This window comes from Clarias gariepinus, chromosome 25, assembly GCF_024256425.1.
Source record: "Clarias gariepinus isolate MV-2021 ecotype Netherlands chromosome 25, CGAR_prim_01v2, whole genome shotgun sequence".
Taxonomy (NCBI): Eukaryota; Metazoa; Chordata; class Actinopteri; order Siluriformes; family Clariidae; genus Clarias; species Clarias gariepinus.
Genome location: NC_071124.1, coordinates 5,397,939 through 5,421,552, shown reverse-complemented (window position 1 = coordinate 5,421,552; position 23,614 = coordinate 5,397,939). Strand labels below are relative to the sequence as shown.

The 23,614-nt window shown below is 40.7% G+C and overlaps 1 protein-coding gene across 4 annotated transcripts in view; it reads left to right on the top strand.

Annotated features, from left to right (window-relative positions):
- Nucleotides 1-7,185: 7,185 nt before the first annotated feature.
- The window catches only part of arhgef2 (rho/rac guanine nucleotide exchange factor (GEF) 2), a 52,865-nt gene continuing 36,436 nt past the window's right edge, over nucleotides 7,186-23,614 (top strand). For 2 of the 4 annotated variants that reach the window (XM_053486527.1, XM_053486526.1), the window contains exons 1-5: nucleotides 7,186-7,433; nucleotides 10,806-10,980; nucleotides 11,498-11,606; nucleotides 13,285-13,327; nucleotides 13,432-13,588. In XM_053486527.1, coding sequence (XP_053342502.1) covers nucleotides 7,213-7,433; nucleotides 10,806-10,980; nucleotides 11,498-11,606; nucleotides 13,285-13,327; nucleotides 13,432-13,588 — 705 coding nt within the window. In that variant the 5' untranslated portion in view covers nucleotides 7,186-7,212. Of the gene's footprint in view, nucleotides 7,434-9,726; nucleotides 9,934-10,805; nucleotides 10,981-11,497; nucleotides 11,607-13,069; nucleotides 13,167-13,284; nucleotides 13,328-13,431; nucleotides 13,589-23,614 lie in introns of those variants that run through there. The other 2 variants (XM_053486528.1, XM_053486530.1) reach the window with 2 other exon arrangements.

The following is a 23,614-nucleotide window of genomic DNA, read 5'->3' as shown; positions in this document are numbered from 1 at the left end:
GCTCTCTGTGGATTCTGGGAGTTGGAGTTTGAGGGCTGACATTCTCATTCAGTAATAAGTAACAGTACTTCATGATTGGTTTATCAATCTGTTATAACTGAAACTGTTGCGGCCTGGTGGAGTAGCGCTTAGCACTGTCACCTTGCAGACCTGCAGGGTTTGGGTTTGATTCCCATCTTGGGGTCTGTGAGCATGTGCTTGATGGGTTTTCTCTGGGTACTTGGTGGGTTTCCTCTGTTGACCGGAGGTCGTAACACAGTCCCAAAAATGGAAATAAATACAATGGTCACCACTGGACTTCACAGTCATCTAGTTTATATATATATATATAGACTATATATATAATGTGGATATATATACACATGTTACAACACAGGTTTTTATTCACTTGAACGTGTGCATAACTTCCCGGTAGTATTAACACCAGTGTTAGGTGTAACGTGTTACAAAGTGTTAGAGTACTCAGATTACTTTTTTGATGTAACGAGTAATCTAATGCGTTAGGTCCGCCATTTAAGTACTCAGTTACTTAGTAATTTTTTTTTTATTTAATCTGTTATTCAGACAATTTATGTAATCCATGAGCCAGACAGCAGTCAGTTAGTGTGTGTGTGTGTGAATGTCGTCCTACAAGACCCGTCCCCGATAAATCGCTCCTACCCGTTCCCCCCCTTCCCCCCGCCCGTTATTCCTGCTGTTATACCCCATATATCTCATCTATGTGGTTTGACTATGCGAGGACCGAGACGCGGAAAGATGTAAAGCTAATCACAACACCAAAACTCACAGTGAATCATAATAAACCATACTTATGGCCACTGCGCGAACCCGCGTAGGTGAGATAGGGCTATTAGTAGTTAATAAATTATGGGCTAAACCTGATAATGGTAGAATAAGTATAAAGGTTTTGACTAAAACAACATGCATAAGGAATCACAAAGGAGTTTTCATTTTCAGTAATGGAAAAGTACTCGAACTAGTTACTTTTATCAGACAGTAACGCTGTAATGTAACTGATTACTTTTTAAAGACAGTCATTTTGTAATGTAATTAGTTACTTTAAAAAGTAACGTCCCCCAACACTGATTAACACACATTATGTTTGAATTCTTACGGACCAGGAAGTTCCTATCGCACACACACTTCTATCAAAGTTTTTATCAGATCTGCCTTAGCGCTTCTCCACTAATGAAATGTGACACACCCCATATAAGAGTTTGTGGACTCAGCGAAAAAGTTGGGTTAATCTTTCAATCTTCTTTAAAACCAACTTAAATACAAAACAGGATACCTGCATGTATTTGTACCATTATACAGGAGCAGGGCGTAAAATTACATACTGTAACCTGTTCTTTAAATTTCATAGTGTATTTTGGGTGAGCTTAAAACAATTATACACTCCGTCATCCATACCAGTTTTATTACTGTAAGCCACAATGTCAATATACAGTATATCATTCCTAATTCATACCTTCTGTATAGTAGGAATTATAACATCTATGTGGTTCTACTGTTCCTGTGGTTTGGTTCAACACTATCAAATGAGGCATCTAATCAACAGGAAGAAATTTCTTTTAAACAAGTTCTTTTACTTAGAGAATTTCTTGGTATTATCTTGTAAACATTTTTATCTGCCATCTTTGTTGCTGAATTATAGAGGTAACTGCCACTGCAACCGATAAACGTTTCGAAACCATATACAGTTGCATATTATGTGTTATAGAAATGTCTTTCCGAATCATTATATATGTTTGTCCTCCAATTTCTGTAAATGATTTTTCCACTGGAAGGCACTTGTTAGACCGCCGGTCTGAAAGGCCTGACCTTGGCATTTAAGAAGGAGACTCCATTATACACCATCTGGAGCTCGAGCATCTGGAGGGTGGTTTTCCAGATATAGATGACAGATAGAGAGAGAGAGATCCTCTGCTCTAAGGGTGTGTTGCAGAAACCCGGAGACACATGAGAGGTCAAAAAGAGTCAGGCGTGTCACCTGATACTGCACACACAGCCCTTTCATCTTTTTAATTAAGGTTCATGGCTTATGGGGTTGTAATAACCTGAATCGTTCAGTGCTGCATGTTTGACCTGTACACTACTCCTCCTTACACACACCTGGTACAATCTGAAGACGCAGAATTGGAGATTAATTCGTTCCACAGCATTGGAGACTTCTTTAATGCATTTGGACAGAATGTGTTAATTAGTTTCTATAAATAAAAGAAAGCTTTTGTCTGTACATTGGTCAGAATCTGCTCTTTTAATGATATTAATATGTTGCATATGTTAGAGGACTAGAAACCAGTCTCAGAAAATGTTCTGTCTGTCTGTCTGTATGTCTGTCCAGACAGCTTTTGTCACAGCATCAAACAAAACTAGCTGGACAGAATTGAATAAAACTTTTGCAGTACTTAGATTTCTGCCTGAAGTTTAACCTGCACCACAAGTGAAATAAAAATGCTGAGTAAGAGTGATGTTATAAACAGTTACTCAGTGGATTTACTTTAAAATAAGCTACTAATAAGCTACTTGCTCAATGTAAACAAACACCCGCAACAATAGATACTAACTGGAAAAGCGTTTAGTTCATATTTTGGCGGCACGGTGGTGTAGTGGTTAGCACTGTCGCCTTGCACCTCCATGGTCTGGGTTCGATTCCCAGCACAGGTTCGATTCCCGTCTCTGTGTGCGTAGGGGTTTGCATGTTCTCCCCGTGCTTGGTGGGTTTCCTCCAGGTACTCCGGTTTCCTCCCACAGTTTAAAGATATGCAGCTTAGGCTAATTGGCGTTTCCAAATTGCCCATAGAGTGTGAATGGGTGTGTGTGTGTATGTGTGTGTGCGCTGTGATGAATTGGCACCCTGTCCAGGGTGTACCCTGCCTCGTGCCCTAAGCCTCCTGGGATAGGCTCCAGGTCCCCGCGACCCTGAATACAGGATGAAGCGATATAGACAGTGAGTGAGTGAGTAAGTTATCTTTATCCGATCTACTTTTTAAATTTCTCATCTGTGATTCACTCTCCGATTACCGAACAGGGAGTGTATTTGGGTGAAAATGAAAGAAGTATGACTTATCGCGTGAGATACTCAACCTTATACAAAATTCTATTTCTCTGTATCAATAAGTTAGACAGAGAGTTCTGCCGTATAGAAAGACAGACAGACGGACATTTACTGTACGTGGGCTTCAATCTGAAATGAAAATATCACTGATTACATTAAAGCTGATCCGATTATTTTTAGCTTCAACCTTCCAACGTTTTCCTGTCGACGCCTGGTGCTTCAACTAATTCTCTATAACGCTAACCAAATATTAACATCCTTTTTTTCCCTAATCCACATAAACAGATTAAATAAACCAAGTGTGTAACTGTTGATACGGTGACGTTTTCTGTAAAGAGAACCTGTACGATGGGTTTCCATCAACGTGTAATCTGTAACGTTCTTCATCATCGTCAGGAAAGAGATCGTTTATCCTATTAACTTGAAAAGCTGCATTTTTGTCCTATTAACTTCACAAGAAGAAGAAGAAGAAGAGCGAGATTATTTTTACTGTAGCTGCTATAATCAAAGTGATAACAGGAAGCTTTTGCATACAGGTCTCTATCAGATCTGCCTCGGCTTCACTGACCTAGACTCACCCAAGTGTGAATCACTCTGTATGAGGGTTTGAACAATCAGCAGAGAAATATATGACATGTGGGGTTTGGAAAAGAGCCAAAGTTCTCGTCTGTGAGAGAAAAACACACACACACACACACACACACGATATGGTAAATGCTGTTTATGAAAGTAAATAAAAATATACACAATATTCCTTTTACATAAAGTACAGTGAATGTGCAACCGTTCTTACTATTATATGAAATAAGCTAATGTTAGCTGATTAGCTATTGCGGTTTCAGTCGCTTGCTTGGGTCGCAATAGGTCATGATCATTTATACATGGTATATATAGCTTTGTAGTCACTCACATGCTCTGCTAGAGCTTAAATATAGAGCCTTTACCACAACAAGCAATGACTAATGAACATCAGAGTAACATCTCACGGCCAAAACACGGTATTGGTGCTGATTTCATTGTTTTTCTTTATGTTATACACATAAAATGCCAAAGCAGCTACTTTTAAAGTTTATGCAACATGGAAGTGACCAGTCCTGCTTCCCTAAAAATGTCAAACGGCCATTTTTTAAACGGTACTGAATCGCTTCAAACAATAACCATTTAAAATGCAAATTATTCATATTTGTTTGAGTATTGATGGTAAAATTGGTGCAAGTATAAGCATATGACCTGTAAAAATTGTTGCTTAAATTTTAGCATGCCGTGCAAAATTAAGGATTTTTAAAGCAAAACATTTGTAGTGTCTGTAACCATGTCAAATTTATGTTGCAATATCTTAACAATTTTAAAAGGTTTTCAGGTTTATGTCTTTTCATGTAAATCTAAACTGGCCAAGTTTCATCTGATAACAATTAAGATCATTAAAAGGCATAAAAGGGCATTAAAATGTATTTCTTTTTATCTGATGAAAATATAAATGTGTTGCATATTTACCAAAAAAAAAAAAAAACGAAGGATGGATCAGGAGATTAGAAGCAGTAAAACGTGTTGTACGATCCTATCTAAAAATTCACTTTTTTTCACACTGATACCATGGTACTAATAAAATCTAAACAAATATTGTGACTAGTTTTTTTTTTTATATACCAGAAATAATCTGAATTTACTTCTATTCGCCCTTCTAACACTGTGCTCCTGTATGCACGGCACCCTGCTGTTACAGCCGCCCCGCCTCGCCTCGCCTCGCCTTGCCTCGCCTCGTCATTTCCCAGATCTGCATCCTTTGTGGAGCGTTCCGGTCTAATGGGAAAAGGGAAGCAAATAAACAAGATGACTAAAACACACTCAAGCATGCGAGCCTCTGTCAGGCTTTTTCTAATGCAGTCTGCTAAAACGTATTTGGAAATAACATAAGGGACAAATAAATAATGAAATAATGAAGCTCATGAGGGTTAATATTCAGCGTACTGTAACAAGAGACGTTCATTTTGGATTCACATTTTGTTAAATCTAGTGAGGATTTTTTTGTGTATAATGCACATTACATCTCGTTTTTGTTTCCGTAAAGTGAAAAATTAATATCAATTTTTATCGAGTGCTGTGGCTTTTGTTCGCAGCAGATCGTTCTGTAAAAGACAGACTGTAACTTCTTCTTAACTAGTGGTGTAGAACAATTATTGTTCCAGGTAGCTCAAACAGTAACAACATTTTTGGTATTGTATTATGTTGGAAAGTGTGAGCTATTCATTCGTTATGATCAAGTCAAACTGGGACATTCTGTTGGAATTTCAGTTGCTCCCTTATTGACGGGTCGCCACGGCAGACCATCCGGTCCGCACTACAACTTGGCACAGGTTTTACTGACGCAACCCTCCCGTTTTATCCGGGCTCGGGACCGGCACTGCATCCAGTGGATGGGGTTTGGGCACTGGCTGGGAATCGAACCCGAGCCTTCCGCATGGCCTACCACTGAGCCACCAGTAAATGCTCCCTTTATTTTCCTGTGTAACCCATTGAGTTCCCTTATCCCAGTGTTTCAGCAGTGCTTAGATACCATCAAGGCCGAAACCTACTTACAACCTACTTCACGTCTGAATCGCTAGCCTCACCAAAGATCCACCAAAAGAGCTTTTCCTCTCATAGCTGTGTTCTAGACGGCACGGTGGCTTAGTGGTTAGCAGTTACCTTGCACCTCTAGGTTGTCCTGCATCGTCGTCTGTGTGCATGGAGTTTGCATGTTCTCCCCGTGTTTGGTGGGTTTTCTCCAAATACTCCGGTTCTCTCTTACAGTCCAAGGACATGCTGATTGGCGTCAGTGTGTAAGTGTACAGTATGAGTGTGCGTGTGTGATGGATTGGTACCCTGTCTTGCGCCCCAAGTCTCCTTGGATAGGCTCCAGGCCCCCTCGACCCTGAATACACGATGAGTGAGTGAGTAAGTGAGTCCCAGTTTAACTTGAACGGCCCTTGTGTAGAACTAAATGGACATTTATTAGGTCAGTTTGAAAACACCACAAACAGAGAAAAATCTAATCATACTAGTACCTACTTTTTTCACAAGATTACAAGATTTTAATAAACCAAACATATGGTTAATAAACATGTAGACATTTCTATTACCTTTCCAGCTCATAAGTTTGCTTAATCTATAGCCAGATCACTTCACTCTCTTTATTACCTCATGAGCTTATAGCAGACCATTTTGAGTAGAAACGTCTGGAAATCGGATTTATAATCTTTTATGTGATTTGTCGTAAAGGTGTGATAATAAATACAGGATAAAATTCACCGTATTCAAAATAGTTGCACCTGCTAAGATGCAATATTTTTATTGTTTCCTATTATAAATAGTGCAAATCATGTCATGGGGATCCCTGTCTATGGAAATCCAGTTAAATAATCTTGTGGGATTTTTAGACAATGTAATTTCATGTGATTTTTAACACTTGTAATGCACACACACACACACACACACACACACACACAGACAAGCAAAGCAACATTATCGACTGGACCGTACAGGTAGCAGCACAGCAAGCATTAATTATTAAAAGGTTTTGGAAATAAAATAGCTTCAAGACAATTGACCGAGTAGAATTGAACTGTGCCGACTAGCTGGCTGGGTTCCAGTTGGTTCCTGTTCTGCAGCATGACAAGTGAATAAGAAGGACATCATTATAGCACAATAACTGCTGAAAAACGTGTTAGTTGACTTGTATAGTGTATCATCAGGTCATAGTTTGCAAATAGCACTAAATGCTCCACACTCCAGCGGGATGAGACACAAAATGCTTCTTTTTTTTTTCTCTCTAAAGCTCTTTAGCATGTTAGCATGCTTGTACTGAAAATCAACACCTAACCAATAAATCTTGGTTCTTGTTCTTTCCTGTAGGAGCCTCCCTTCACTTCATGAAAACTCTTCCACCACTATCGGTCACTAGAGGGCGGAAACACGCAAGCACGTCTGCGTCCAGTAACCACCCTGGAATTTAACCCTGCACTGATGTATATGGTATGGTCCACTCCATGCTTTTTTTTTTTAAACAAACTATGATTTGTAAGTTCAGTCATTTATGCCTTGCTATATGTTTGCATACGTTGTAGATGATCAGCCCCCCACAGCTCCCCCGCATCCGTATCTCGGAACCAGCCATGCCTACTGGGTGCTTTTCACCTCATCCAGGGACGCACCCCGTCTCTGCCATCTCACCCCGATCACCTTGCCGCCCCCAAACTTCGCCATCTCCGCGTATGAGGAAGCTGATGCTGACCCTGCCGCTTGCTGGACACATGGTCCGGACGAATTGCCAACGCAGGCACAGCTGGCATCCCGGCGTCTTGCAGTGTAGCCATCCACAATGCGGCCAGCGCAGGTAGGAATGATATTAATAACAATAATTCTACTTTTATTTTTGTTATGTTAAAAGCACTATATAAATAAAACGGAACTGAATTTGATTTAATAATAATTTTGAAGATCATGCAGATTATTAATGTTTTTTTGTTAATAATGCATGTCTATCACCGGTTCGGTCCATGCTGTGATTTACTTCATGGCATGTTTGTGTATATAGGAAAAGTCATTGTGTGCAAATTAATGCGACTGATAAACAGGTAATGAATTAATCAATCCAAAAGAGAAGATGTTATCTTACAGTGCAAAGTCGTGAAGGGAGTCAGTAGTGTCTGAGCTTTGTAACAGTCAAAGGTAAAGATGGTAAAGATTAAGAAGTGTTTCAGTATTTTTAATTAGCAGTACTTCAATTGCATGTAGTTTTCTTTGCACTCCTCTCAGGGTAGCACTAGAGATGCGCTAAGCTACATTTACATTTCAGCATTTGGCAGATGCTCTTATCCAGAGCGACTTACATTTGAGGGTCTTTCTCAAGGGCCCAACAGGGGCAATTTGGTGGTGGTGGTGTTTGAACCTGGGACCTTCTGGAACGTAGCCCAATATCTTAACCACTGAGCTACCCCTGCCCCAAAAAAAAAAAACTACATTACCCATCAGCCCCAGCAAATCACATGTCCATGATTGCCTGTATTTTATTTCTGTTTGTTGCATCTTTCTAATCTTCCGTGTCTTTTGCACTACCTATTTTAAGGTTTGTACCTTGATTGTTGTCCAGAAACCAAGGTCATGGGCATAGTCTTGTTTAGTTTATCTTCTTGTGTTTTTATTGTCATTAAAATAAATAGAATCAGCACTTGTATCTTGCTGCCTTATATGAGAGGAACAAGAGAATGGCTTTTTCAAAATATTTTTTTTAAAGGGGGAATATAGTTGGAGACCAATGGGACAGCCTCTTAACTGTAGCTCAAAATACAGACCAATGGGGCAGCCTTCCTGGTCTGGCTTAAGCTGGAAACCAATGGGACAGCTTCCCCACTGCAGCTCAAGCCGCAGACCAATGGGGCAGCCTGCTTGCTCCGGCTCCAGCTGGAGACCAATGGGACAGCCTCCCAACTGTAGCTCAAGATACAGACCAATGGGGCAGCCTGCTTGCTCCGGCTTCAGCTGGAGACCAATGGGACAGCCTCCCAACTGTAGCTCAAGAAACAGACCAATGGGGCAGCCTTCCCAGTCTGGCTTAAGCTGGAAACCAATGGGACAGCTTCCCCACTGTAGCTCAAGCTGGGACAGCCTCCGAGTTTTGGCTCAAGCTGGAGACCAATGGGGCAGCCTGTTCGCTCCGGCTCAAGCTGGAGACCAATGGGGCAGCCTCCCCACTCTAGCTCAAGCCACAGACCAATTGGGCAGCCTCCCCACTGCAGCTCATGCTGGAGACCAATGGGGCAGTCTCCCCACTGCAGCTCAAGCTGGAGACCAATGGGGCAGCCTCCCCGCTCTGGCTCCAGCTGGAGACCAATAGGGCAGCATCCTGATTGCAAGGCTAATGTGGTGGCTGCCTCATCCCATGACTCTGATGAGGACATGTTCACCCCACCCTGCCTCAATAAGGAATCATGCGCGTCACTCCATTTCCCTGAGCCACCTCTTACGTCACTCTGTTTCCCTGTTCACCTGATGATGTCGCTCTGGCCCCTGGTGTTGCAGGGTACCTCACTCTCCTCTCTTGCACATTTATGATATCATTCACGTGGGCATTTCTCTTTGTCTCAAAACTTTGGCGTTGTGATTTTTTATATACTGATTGACTGTAAATTTTTTCAACAGATGTTGACTTGGGCATTGCTGCAAGGAATAACTTTAGACGGATTGCTCAGTGCTTAAGGAATTTGTTGATTTTTATCTCATCCACTGCCAAACAGCCACTTTTAAGCTTGTAAACAAAGCACTTAACCCTCGATTGCTTTGAGTGAGTCTCCTCTTTGAAAACCGAAAAGCAAACGGAGTAAACTGAGAGGTCAACCACCTTGACTGTAGTTGATGCAGATTTTTTTTTCTCTAGAAACAGAACAAGAAGAAGTAAAGGCAGGGCTGATATGAGACAGAGCCCGAGCTCTGTTTATTGTCTGCATTGTTCTGTATTAACATTGTACACATTGTCATGGTGAACAGAGAGCTGGCTTTATTCTTCCTCAGAGAAAGGGCAAAAAGAGAGAGAGAGAGAGAGAGAGAGAGATGCTCGGACACAATGGAGAACATCCTCGTACGAGTCGCCCTTGCCGTGTTCGGTCTCGCAGCTGGTGTCGTGCTGGGAGTTTCGGTCGTGGTCGCCTATTTCGTGATTTCTGTGCTGCTTGCTGTGGCACTTGTGGTGTTTGCGGTTATTATTTGTGTTGTGATTTTGTTTTGGGGGAAAATGCAACATCACGACCATTACTGTATCTGTATAAGCCAGGTGTAAAGCTTCAGAGAGTTTCGTTTATGATGGAGGACAGGGACAGACGATGCATCATGTGATTATGGTGGGTGTGCTTTAGGGATGCGTGTGTGTGTGTGTGTGTGTGTGTGTGTGTGTATGATTTTCTTTTAAAAGGTTTCTGTTTCTTATCATCTTTTGACCGTTGTCAGGGCCGGTCTGTCATACTGTAGGTTTCTCTTATGAAGTTAATCTCAGTATAATATTTAGCAAATACTAATCATTTGTTAATTTAAAACTTTTCTATATCTGTTACTAAATACTTTGTTGCTTATATATATTTTGTTGAAGTTATAGATATTGATTTAAATTAATTGTAAATATTGTTTACATTTGTTATATTGTAATTGTAAAAAATATGCAAATTACTGTTTATCTTTAATAGACATTATTTTATAAACTTTAATGTTCAGTATTGTTTGTTGAGATTCATTATTTGCAAACTGTCTATTATTATTATTATTATTATTATTATTATTTGTATATATTATTTATATTATTATTATTATTATTATTATTATTATTGGTATTAATTATTTGTATATATTATTTATATATTATTATTATTATTATTATTATTATTATTATTGGTATTAAAGTGTTTCTTTATTTTGTGAACAATGATGAATAATATATAAAATAATTGAGAAAATAATATACTTAAATAAATAACTAATAAACATTTATAAACATATAAATAACTGTAATAAATGTAAAAAAAAACTCTTAATAACTGTAAGAAATATATTTTGATTTCAAGTATTATTACAAATTGTCATATATTATTAATATTATTGTTATCATTATTAAAACTTTTATTTATATATTTGTAAACAATAAGCAGTATATGAAATCATCACTAAAGTAATTAAAAGTGATTATTAGATTTGAACCTACGCCTACGTGTGTGTGCGTCAGTGTGAGTCTGGAGGCTCTCGACCCTGTGGAGATGGAGAAGGTTCAATGCGGCAGTCTGAAAAAGCGAGACCCTCGCCGCGCCCCCATCACCGATTACACCGAGGATCTGGAGTCCCTGCTGTCACTCAATGAGGAGGAGGAGGAGTCAGGCTCACAGGTCTTCTCTTTCCAGGAGGTCAGTGTGAAAAACCCTGGGTGATGAAATGTCAATCAAACTCTGAGATCTGAGTTTAAAAACCGTTACTGAGAGGAACTTTAAACACACCTGATCATCATTGTTTTATATCAGGCGCGCACGCACACACACACACACACACACAGACTTTAACAATCTAAACCAAATGTGTGTGTGCAGACACACACACACAAAACCATCGCACACATAAACAGCCAAACACAATTAACGCAGTCACACATTCATACGCACACAAATTTGAACACACACACACACCTTGAATAACTTGCACGCTCACACAAACACACACAGACGCATACACACTCCTAAAACAACTTGCATGCGCACACACACACACGGAGTTCTCTTTTTTGCTCTTTTCCTGTAAGTGCAAAAGCCACAAAACTAACAAAGAAAATTTGTTAAGGGTGTGGCCACACATGGGTGCGTGTGTGTGTTTGTGTGCGTGCATGCGTGCGTGTGTTCTCATGTCTCCTTGCCGTTGTGTGTAATACAGGTGAAGTCTCCTCTGCAGAAATACAGTATGTCCGTCCCGTCTCTTTGCATCACGCCGTGTGAACCAGGTCCCTCTCTCACCAAGCAGCGTCCTCACTCTCACGCCCAAGGTAAACCAGGCACAGTGCACAAGCCAGTGGTGCGTAGAGGAAAACAGCAGATGCTAACATGCACACACACACACACACACACATGTACAGTATGTTTTCAATGACCAGTAGTTCATTACATAGATAAATCCACAGGGGCAGAGACGCATCGAATGCAGCCCCTGTTGTTTATCTGGATGTTTCTGGAACTTTGTATTGTGTCTACATAACCATCATTCACGATTTCCTAGTACGGTATGCGGCAAAATATACAGAACTGACGACGGGGCATAGCTAGCCGAACGTGTTGTTCAGTTGTTCTGATGATCAGTAATCCTGATTTCAACAATCCTCAACAAAGCAGAGTTCACAGTTTAATACGGTGGAAAACAGCTTTAAGATAAAATGGCATCGGGATTCCCCTCTACTGTTACATTTCCCCTCTGACATTTATTTCCTTAGGCGTGGTTACGGTTTTTGGGGAAAGGGGACAGAGATTTAGTCAAGTGGGTTGGTATGCTTTTTTTTATTGTATATTCGTGTCAAAGATGTATAAGACTCCCTTTGTCAGACTTAAGAACAAATCCAACTTACAAACATGCTCCCGGAATGGAACTCGTTCGTAAGTCGGGGACTACCTGTAACGTATAGTTTGGAACCTTCGGTTCGGGAGGTTCCAGGTTTAAATCCCATGACCACCAAGTTGCCACTGTTGGGCCCTTGAGCAAGGCCCTTAACCCTCAACTGCTCAGATGTACTTTATAATGAGATTAAAATGTAATTCGCTCTGGATAAGAGCGTCTGTCAAAATGTAAAACAGTACTCAGTATCATTAAAAAATGATAATTGCTAGCAGTTTTATTTAATAAAACATGACATGCTTTTTTATCTGTGTTTTTTTACAGATGTGTTAAATGTTGTAGACGTCTGCGGAAAATAAATGTAGTTCCTGTTCTCATTTGTGCTCACTATAAATAGTTGTTCTTTCACTTTCTGTTGACATTAATAAGACAGACAAATTGCACATCGCTAGGATAGAGGAACTTTTTCAGTTCTTCAGCTACTGTATCTTCTGTCTCAGCTTGCACTGAAGTCCATTTGGACTTTTCTAGTGATCCCACCTTAAGATTTGACAGATTTGGCGGTCCGAGATGCTTTTCCGCTCACCACTGATGTACAGAGTGGTTACTCGAGTTACCTGAACCAGTCTGAACCAAGCATCTCTCCTGCTCATTGGATGTTTTTTGTTTTTTGCACCGTCCTCAGTCCAATTCAGAGACTCAAACCGACTCGCACCAACAACCATCATGACACAGTGGCACTGGCTGCTTTAAATCAGTAACGTGGAAGTGCTGTAAATTCATTTAGTGTGTATGAGTCTGCACGTGTGTGTGTGTGTGTGTGTGCAGTTATGCGGAAGCCGCCTTCCTGTATTTGTTCTGCCGACTTGCTTGTCAGCGCCCTGAAGCCCTAAAGTGGTGTGTTCTCACCTCCCACACGCTCTCCCATCTCTTCTCTAATAAAGACATGAAGAAGCGTCTCTACTGTCAAGTCATGCAGGGCTATGATTTAGACGTGAAGGTTCAAAAAAAGAGTTCAAAAGTCACTTTAGAGGGATTATTCTTTCTCCAAAACATTGCTAAGAAGTTGGGGGACTGATTCAGTGCTTTTGTGCTGTTTTTTTTTTTTTTTTTTCCAGCACATTCTTCCCTTTCCTCTCTACTTGGAGGATCTACACAGAGGTAAGGGCTGACTTTTGGTCATTCTGTACAATGTGAGAACCGGTGATTGTTCTGCCTGACTCTGGATTTGTGTGTGTGTGTGTGTGTGTGTGCGTGTGGAGCAGTCTCCAGGTTGATGCAGAGCTCAGTGGTGAGCTTTGGGACAGCGAAGAGACGACGGAGGGCCAGGGGGTTCAAAACAAGGAGAGCGAGAAGCCGAACGGCCTGCGCTCGCTGGTTCGGAGTCTCAGCTTCTTGGGAAAGATGGCGAAGAATATCAAGGTAGGAGAAATAAAGCTGAACTTTTGGGAGTGTTTTTCTCACCTGGCTTTAATATCACGAGACTGGGGTGATTATATACAGTATGTAGAGCGCCGTGGAGATTTCATTTAGAGGATTTAGTGTATCCGTGTGGAATACATCCAAAATACTTAACCAAAGTGAATGATAACTATGATGCAATATGCTGTTATCGAAAAATAATCAATGATGGAGTTGAATGGTTTATATGTATTTACAGTACAATTGGGAGTCCTAGGAAATTCCCATTTGAGAATAAACTTATTACATCTCTGACTGTTTGGAGGTGCGTTCAAGTCAAATCGCGACTTTTTGTATTGCACTTACTTTTAATGCACTTATCCCAGTGTTTCACTAGTGCTTGGACACTATCAGGTTTTCTCAGTGCGTCAGTGCCACGATCACTTCTGAAACACTGGCCCCCCGGGAACCCCTTTACTGATCCGAACATGTCGGAATAGCTTGGAGCGAGGTCAGGACCATACACATACAGGGGATGTGACAATAACTCCCAGACGAGTTTCTGTAAGGTGCAAGTGGTGTTGGTGAATGATTGCGCGGACAGATCACTCCGACAGATAAAACTGTTCAGCAATTCGGTGGCAAGTTAACCGACGGTTTTTAAGAATCACTTGCTATTATATAGAAATTATATAATTTATCATGTTTATTATTTATATTCTAAATATAAAAGATTACATTGATGTTTGTATCTCCTTTCTAAAAGCTGTACAGGTTTACATAATAAACGTTTAAAGAATCAGTTTATATCCCATCAGCATGTTTTCAATTTACATTAATCCTCGTTGAAGAATTAACAGTTTAACAAAGACATGGTTGAAAAGCTTCACACTACCGTAACTCATTATTCTAAGAATAAGTTTAGGAGAATGAGGGTCAGAGGGAGGACTTCCTCTTTCCCCGTTCACAGGTTGGAGAGGAAACTGTCTGGGTTTCTGTATACCGTGTCAGGACATTAAACAATAATCAAAGTGTCAAACCATACTGAAAATGCTACGACTGGATACCTATTTGCAATAAAACCCATGCTTACGATTGTTATACTATTCAGATATACAGTAGGACTTAGAGGCACTCATAATGGCGAGGTTGGTTCGTGGACTACAGTATATATTCCAGGCTGTACTACTGTATCCTAAACTATACATAATGAAAGCAGTTTTTGGGTAGTACTTGTACATGAGCTCACGAGTTTCTGGTTTCTAATATAATCTCATTTCCTCATTATTATTAATTTTCCAAGCAGCGGCTCAGCGCTTTGCATTGTTGCCTCACGCATCCAGGGTCGGAGGTTCTGGACTCCTGCTTCCAGCATGCTCATGTCGAGTTTAGACATCCTCTTAAGGGTTTCCTTTAGGTACTCCGGTTTCCCATTACAGTCCGAAGACTAGCATCGAATGCTGATTGGTGTTTCCACATTGCCTGTAGTGTGTGAATAAGTGTGTGTTTATCCCCGGCAATGGGTTGGCACCCCATCCAGGATGTACCCTGCCTTGTTTCCTGGGATAGGCTCCAGGCCCCCAGCCCCCTCGTGACCCTACACAGGACAAGCAGCATGAAAAAAAAAAAAAATGCAGGGATCCCTGTTCCATCCATGTTGGATGTTGAGTTGTTTGTGGCCACTAGGGGGCACTCCTGGATTTCATTTGTATATCCTACATGTGCAGGGATTAACAGGCCAACCTCATGGATGACTTAAACCGTATGGAACACTTTATTTTTTTTTGTTCTGGAAATGAACCTGAGAACTTTGAGACAACAATCTAGCACTTGTTTCTGGATAAAACTGTCGTCATGATACATGCTCTTACCTGGGAGGGGCGTTCAGGTCAAACCGAAATTTCTGGTGAATGAAACTGATTTACATTTACTGGAGACCAAAGACTGATGGACAGTACGGTGATTCGACTGATTAAAGGAGTTCCTGGGAGGCCAGAGTTTCAGATGTTAAAGCATGCAGTCCGATCATGGCTCTGGCATGATCCTTGATGGTATCCAAGCACTAGTGAAACACTGGGATAAGTGCACTAGTGTAGCAGGGGATTATATAGAGACACAAAGAGAGGTTTTTACACTTATAACTTCTGTTATTCTGCACAGTCCAAAGTCCAATTTGACTCGAACACAGAAACCGTAACGCATTAGAACAAGAATAATAATCTAAACCTGGAACCTGGAACCATCAAAACATTGCTCTGGTTATGAGCAGTTACTAATTCAAGAGATTTTAATCTGACATGCGTCATCGGTACTTTAGTAGGTTCATAACACATTAATAACGCATCATGAAACATTCACGAACGCTTCCATGACACCTTCAAACATTAGAGGTCACGAAGATATTTCCAATCTGAGACCTTCAGATAGACATGTGCTGGAGATGAGTTAAGCAATATTTGTTGTGCAGGTTGTGTTGCTCGGTTGCCAGGCATCGCGCTTTTGTGAAATGCAGAAATCGGCTTGGGGAAGTGCAACAGCTGACATCATCAGCAAGACAGGGCTGTAGCTGCGAGATTATGGGCTTGGAGCTATTTGAAGCAGCTGACAGCGTCCATCATGGGCAGTTGTGTGTGTGTGTTTGTGTGAGTGAGGGGGTTAAGCTCGAACTGACAGCAGTGAATGTAGACCGCTCCAAACAGCAGGAAATGAGAAGGCAGAGTCAGATCAAACAGCCAGCCATATATATCACCGGCGTGGTCAATGTGTGTGTGTATGTTCGTGTGTGTGTAGCATTTTTACATTTTCCAAAACAAAGAGTCAGATTGAGCCTTTACCCTTGATTTCATGTCTGCACAGGCGGTATTGTGGTGTATACACATCATGTATCATTCATATCATTTTTAAAAAAAATGTAAATGTCAGCAATTTTTTTTTTCTTCACTTCCATGTTTTCGAGGTTTAAAGACTAGATCAGAGGGCTAATCGGCTCTAATTTTTTCCCTGGCGTTAACCCGGTCTCATTCTCATCACCAAAGATATCACTCAGGACTTTCTGCATCAAAGAAAACACGTTTTTCTTTATTAATTCATTCATTCATTTATTCATTCATTGAATCATTTTTGTTTATTTTTTTGCATTAGTGGTTTGTTTTTCATTTGAGTAGATGCGTTAAATCCAACCAGAAGCTGATAGCTTTCCAAACCAGATGTGTGTGACGCACATCTGGCGAGCATGTGTAATGTGTGTATGAGAAATTTACGAGCGTCGAACACTAGGTGTGTGTTTCTAAACAGCTCAGCAGGTTTTAAGATGTAATTCCGTGTCGTGTTTATAGCTGCTCTGCTCCAGGCATATGCTTTTGTCCCAACACCACTTTTGTGTGAAAATGACACACACGTATATGTGTGAGTCTATGTGTGTGTGTGTGTGTGTGTGTGCCAGCAACTGAGCGTGTGAACGCTGCACTGATTTGAGTGAGAATCGCCCTCCCCCGGCTCCGTTCATGCCAGCTGGGCAATTTCTTCTCGGACGGCAGGATTGCATCAGCGCAGCGGAGGTCCCTCCCATCCTCCTCCCATAAACCCCCCCCCCCCTCCTTCTCCTCCTCCTCCTCCCTCTCCTTGTCATCCTCCTCCTCCTCCTCCTCTTTCTCCTACTCTCACTCGGAGGTCCTCAGCTCGGGATTTCACAGGATGTGGCCTGGAACACGGAACAAACCTCACTGCTGAGCAGCGGATATGAAATGCAATAAAGTCCATGTCAGGATGTTCGCAATATTACCTGAGCATATTTACCCGAGCTTTATCATCGAGTCATGCCTCATTTTCTATTGTGTAGTAATAAAGCGCGCCGCTTCGGCCTGTTTGCTAGCCACGCTGTTGAAAATTAGATTCTCTTTCATATCCGACGTCCGGTTTAATATAACACGGCATAAAGAGAACGTCGGCGCTGAACGTCAACATCACTGGATTTGGGGTTTAATGGAAAGTCCGCCCTGAAACACGTTTTATATTTTTTTACAGTGTCATGTACAAAGTTTGCACCTAAGACTAAGCAGCTGGCGCTACAAATTCCTGCTTCTCTTTCTCCCTTTTGCTTTGCTTCCAATTATTTTTTGGGATTTTTTCACGATTTTCTTGTGTCCAATTCCTCCCCGTCACTAGGGGGCTCCCACATTAAGGCTACTACTACCACTCAGCGTTTCCTTCGAACCACGTGAGGTCAGCATCTCAGCTGACCGCATCTGCACTGTTAGGGGCGGCGTAACACACTCGGAGGACAGCGCTAACCGCTAAGCGCTTGCGTGGGCTCACAGACGCCCCTGATTGGCTCTAGAGCCGTGATTAATGTGGGAGCACCTCTCATCCCTCCCCTCTGAGACAGCTCGGCCAATCAGCATCACCCGGGAATCGGACCAGCGATCTCCAGATAAAAGGGCGAGCACCTTACTACTGCGCCACTCGGAGGCCCCAGCTCTGCTTCCAACTCGTGAACATGCTGTTTTTTCATCACTGTCTTTCGATGATGATTTAAAACACTTGCTACATCATTGAGTGTTTTACATAGGGAAAGCAAATCGCACGATTGCGTATACAGTAAAAGTCAGAATGATACGCATCAAATGCTACACACCATGGACACATCGCCATGCACAAATGTAGTAAACTAGAAAGTACAGATATTTGCTAAAGGACATAGTGGAGTAGAAGTAAAAAGTAATAAGACTACTCAAGTAAAGTAAATATGCTTAAAAAGTGTAATTAGTTACCTTCCACCTCTGATTACACCCATGTTTGACATCAAATTAAAACACGCCCTAGAACCCAGAACTGGTGGAGACGTTATCACAAACATTGGCCTCCAAGTTCTAGAATTCCATGCAGCTCTATGAGATATGGGACGTGATGAGTGCGATGGCATTTATAGCAGCATTAGCGTAAAAGTTGAATTCTTTGGATGCTGATCTGTGAGGGACGAGAGAGCTGGACGGATGGAAGGATTAAAGCACAGCTGCGTCGCTCTCTTCTTCAAGAGACCATTATCATTGCATTGGCCCTGGGGATAATGAAGGAAGCTGTTAACCAAGAAAATAGATCTTACAGAAATAGATCACAATGTTGATCAAAAGAGTTGTGACTATAAAAATAAATAAATCTAGGACACACCTAATGTGATATGAAAATGAATATGCAAGTCGTCGGCAGTTATTAAAACGTCACCTCATGACCTCATAAACTCGTTTATTTCCTTTTGTGTGTGGTGCTTCAGTTAACTAGCTTACTACCTTCCCTTAGGCTATTCTATTATGTTAGCGACCACTTTTTACGCTAATCAGACTCAGCCTAAGTATGACTCAGCCTAAGAACAAATGAAAATGTATTCTTGTATCTCTGAGCGAGATTTCGTCTGCCTGTGAATCACTGTCCCTGAGCCTCTGATTTGCTCAGAATAAACCCGACTAGAAACAGAAACTCGAATCTGAGAATCAGCCTGATGGTTTTTGCGTCTTTATTATGTTCTTTGAAATAACCCCCAGGCCCAGACCTGTAATAACCTGTAATTCATCATCTAGGTCTAAACACAGTATTTATTTGAGCAGCAAACTAATTAACAGCAAACCAATTTCTTTGCCTGAAGGCCTCCAGTCGAGACGGCTCTGGCCTTGTTTATGCACTCGGTGTACCGTTTAAACATCCTGCTATGGCTTGAGAGTTTATTGCTGATTATCACTTTATTAGATGCACCTCTTCTACTGCTTCAAGATACACCTCAAGCCGATCTGCTGAAGTTCAAACCAAGCACCCGAATAGGGGCAAAAGGTGATTTAGGTGACTTCGGCATAAACGTGGCATCTACTGGGATTTTCACGCAATGCCATCTCTAAGGTTCACAGAGAATAGTGTGAAAAAGAGAAAATAATGCCAGAGGTCAGAGGAGAACGGCTAGACTGGTTCGAGGTGATAGACAGGCAACAGTACCTCAAATAACTCTAAACAGGTTGAACCTTGAAACACCACAACAGGAAACTAAGGCTGTAATTCGCATGTTCTCGCCAAACTTGGACATTAGAAGATTGGAACAAGATTGGTTACCTGGTCTTGATGCGACATTCTGCCTTGTATGAACAGTTCAGGTTGCTGGTGGTGGGGTCGTAATGGCGGGATATTTCACGTGGCACACTTTGGGCCCCTTAGTACCAGTTTAACATGGTTTAAATGCCACCGTCTAAACAGGTATTATTGCTGAACATGTCTGATATAGTATGATTTAGATCAGCAAATTATTTTACTACATCATCTTCTTTAGTTCTTCTTTTCTATCCCATGTTTTAAAGCGTATAGGCAAGTACTTGGGTTTCGACGCAGTAGTCTAGGCATTGCTTAAGCAGTAAGTAAATGATAAGACAACCTTGAAGGCTGGATCAACACGATTAACTTTCCCTTTTTGTATCTTTCTGGACTCGGTTGGCCGATTCAGAATATCATGTGCTTAAGTTCTCTTCGATCCACATTATCAGTTTTTTGGGAGATTCCTGGGTTCACAAAGAATCCACAATCAGCATTGAACAAGGGTGGACAAGTGTATTTCAGTTGATTCAGGACAAAGCAGTTTGTGTGTCTTCATGTCCAGATCGATCGGAATTGACGTTAAGCGTGAGTAATTTCATATCGATCAGCTTCAAAATGATCCACAGCTCGTCATCCATGTTGTACGGTTGTTTCCATTTTTGTTATCATCCAGCATAAAGATGTGTTGTATTTCAGTTTGAGATCTCAGAAGTGTAATCGTACCTTTATGTATTATTGTGTACTCTTGTTGCCTGAATAAACTTCTGCAATTTGATCTCTCTCTCTCTCCCTTCCTTTATCTTCTAACCCTCCCTTCTCTTTCATTCTCTCTTTGTTCTGTTCTGGTTTCTCAGTCACACTCATCCTGAGTGTGTAATCTATCCTCTCGTTCTGCACTGCATGACATAATGATCACCCAACAATCGGCCCTTCACATAGCCGCCTGTATGTTTGTGGTTTTCAAGGGCAGTCTTTTTCAATAGACACTAGGTGACCTCTTAGTGACCTCTTAGATTATACCCCAGAAATCCGAAACACCTCAACTCACCCGACATACAGTGTTGCGGTTCAATCTCTCTATCCATCTCTGTCTAGTCATGTAAACCAAAACAAATAACATTTAGGCATTTGGCAAACGCTTTTATCCGGAGCGACTTACCTCCAGGGTCCGGGTTTGATTCCCTGCCAGGTTCAATTCCCGCCTTTGTGTGAATGTGCAGTTTGCATGCACAAAGTTTGCTTCGTAGGTCTCCTCTGGGTACTCTGGTTTCCTCCCACAGTCCAAAGACATGCAGATTAGGCTAATTGGCGTTCCCAAATCACCTGTAGTATGAGTGAGTGTGTGTATGCCCTGCGATGGATCGGCACCCTGTCCAGGGTGTACCCTGCCTCGTGCCCTAGGTCTCCTGGGATAGGCTCCAGGCCTCCGCGACCCTGTATACAGGATAAAGTGGTATAGAAGATGAGTCTGTGATGTCCACCTAGTTCATTTATTTCAAGTTCTTTATAGCGATTATCCTGTCCAGGGTCACAGGAGGCTTGGAGCCCATCCCAGGGGACTCAGGGCACAAGGTGGCTATCCATCACACACTCACTCACACACTACTGCCAATTTCAAATGCCTGTCGGTTAGCCTAATCTGAATGTACTACCTAGAAACCAACTATACACTTGAAGAACATGCGAACTCCACACACACACAGACCCTGAGGTGATAATCGAACCTTCTAACATTGAGGTGCGAGTCCACAGCGCTAACCACTACCCCAAAACTTACAAGCTCTCACGCCACCAGACAGCACCATGACCCTAAAAAACAGTGCGTATCCCTAACACAGATTCAGGACAGTGAGTCTTTCTCTTCCTGCTATTGATAAAACACCTGTCTCATCTTACCGTACCTGCGCTCCTGAGCGTGGCTGTGTGAGAAAGACTTCAGCTGGTGACACAAAAGGAGGAAATGAATGGAAAGTGAGTCACTGCAGTCAGAGACGGAGCGTCTGTTCGCTCTGCAGCCGTGGGACGATTTTCTGGGGTTTCCGACAGACAGACAGTCTGAAACAGCACACTGAAGTGGGTTGTGATAGACAAGGACCTTCAAGTTGACTATTTGTATTATGAAACATCAGCGATATTTTGTTCCATGCTCAATTACTCAGTAATTGTTAATTTTATTCATGATATTAATTCACTCACAATTATCATTACCTATGCAGAAACGATATTATGATGATGTTTGGTAACATGGTTTTGTGTAGTAGAAGCTCTAAGGCTAATAATGACCTGAGTAAAAGTAATTTGTAATTAAATCGTGTAAATTATATGATTATGGTGTATTTATAGAAGGAGTCACCAGTGTCAGTACAGTTAGAACGTTTTCCACCACGGTTATCGTATTCGATTTGACAACATGAACTATAACTAGAAAAATAAACGATAAAACGTATGACGTGACAGTGTTTAGTTTTAGATCTGTTCTAGGACAGTTCTATAATTAGTTTAATTCTCGTTTTTAGACTCTGTGTCTTTGCGTGAGCGTTCCACGTGGGTGTCTGTTTAGCTGCGGCTTCTTCTGTTCTTCCTACAGCACCCACATCTTGCACTTTTGTCTTTCTAGTAGGTGCAGCCACAATTTCCACAGGGAATCTCTGACTGTATTCTGTCTGTAGGTACTTTAGCATATGGAGCACATCAACAAATCACTGATCGCACTGATCACAGAGAAGTGTGTAACTCATCGGCATGCATGATGACCCCGCACACACCCCACACTTCTGTGAATTCCCAACAGTGAGTGGCTTTTGGTTGAGCCTCAGTGGCTACGGGTGGAGGGCGTTCCCTTTCTGTCTCGCTAAATTTAGATGATGTTGTGTTTCTTGGTATCAAACCGCCCATGACCCAACTGGGTGAAACTTTTATGCAATTTTCTCCATTCTTTTACTTCTGGTACCAGTTATGTCCAGTCTTAGAGTGTGTTAGGTTTAGTGGACATTTAACATTTTAAACACTTTAATAAGTGTAATAAAACATCTGTCATATGCTTTTGTACTTATTGTATTTGTTATATCTTTTATGTATATACTTTACGTTAAATTCATGACATATATGAATTGAATATATTAAATATTATATGTTAAATATATTCAATATCTAGTTATGTGCAATATCTTTAGTTATGTGCAATACTATGGTGAAACATGTGCATGTCTTGGGGGAACCACCATAACTGGAAAGTGTGCAATTTAAAATATTTAAAACATTATTGTAAATGCCTGTCACTGTATACATATACTCATTGTGTACAGACATATCACTAAGTCAACTCTGCTTACATATAGTCTAAAAATATCTTTATGTAAATATTTTACTACACAGATGTCCATATTCTATATCCAGATTGTATAGTGTACATTTTATACTGTTAGTATTTTTTTTTAAACTTTTATTCTGTTGTTTCTTAATTTTTAACTTTGTACTGTCCACTTTCTGCCGTAGCAAAACAAGTTTCTCACTTGTGGGACTAATAAAGGTTTATCTTATCTTATATGGGGCGATATAATTGTTTCATATTTATTATGCAAAATTATTTATTGATATATTTTCTATAAAGATAATAATAATAATTGGTAAAATTTTTTTAAGTATTTTAAATAAAATACATTTTTATATAAAATACTAATATGTAGTAAATTATAATGGACTTTTAAATCATAAAATAATAATAATAATAATAATAATAATAATAATTTAAAGTATAGAAATTATATAAAATACACTGATGAGTATTTAATTATACTTATACTACTAATGTAATACTAAGCGATTATTATTATTATTATTATATTATTATTTTGCAGTAATTTCAGAACTAATTAATCAAATTTATCTCCTTGATTTTTTATTCAAATATTTAAAACACACTCAAAATATTTTTGTAAAGGTAAAACCATCCTGAACAATAATTAAACCAGGTTTAAT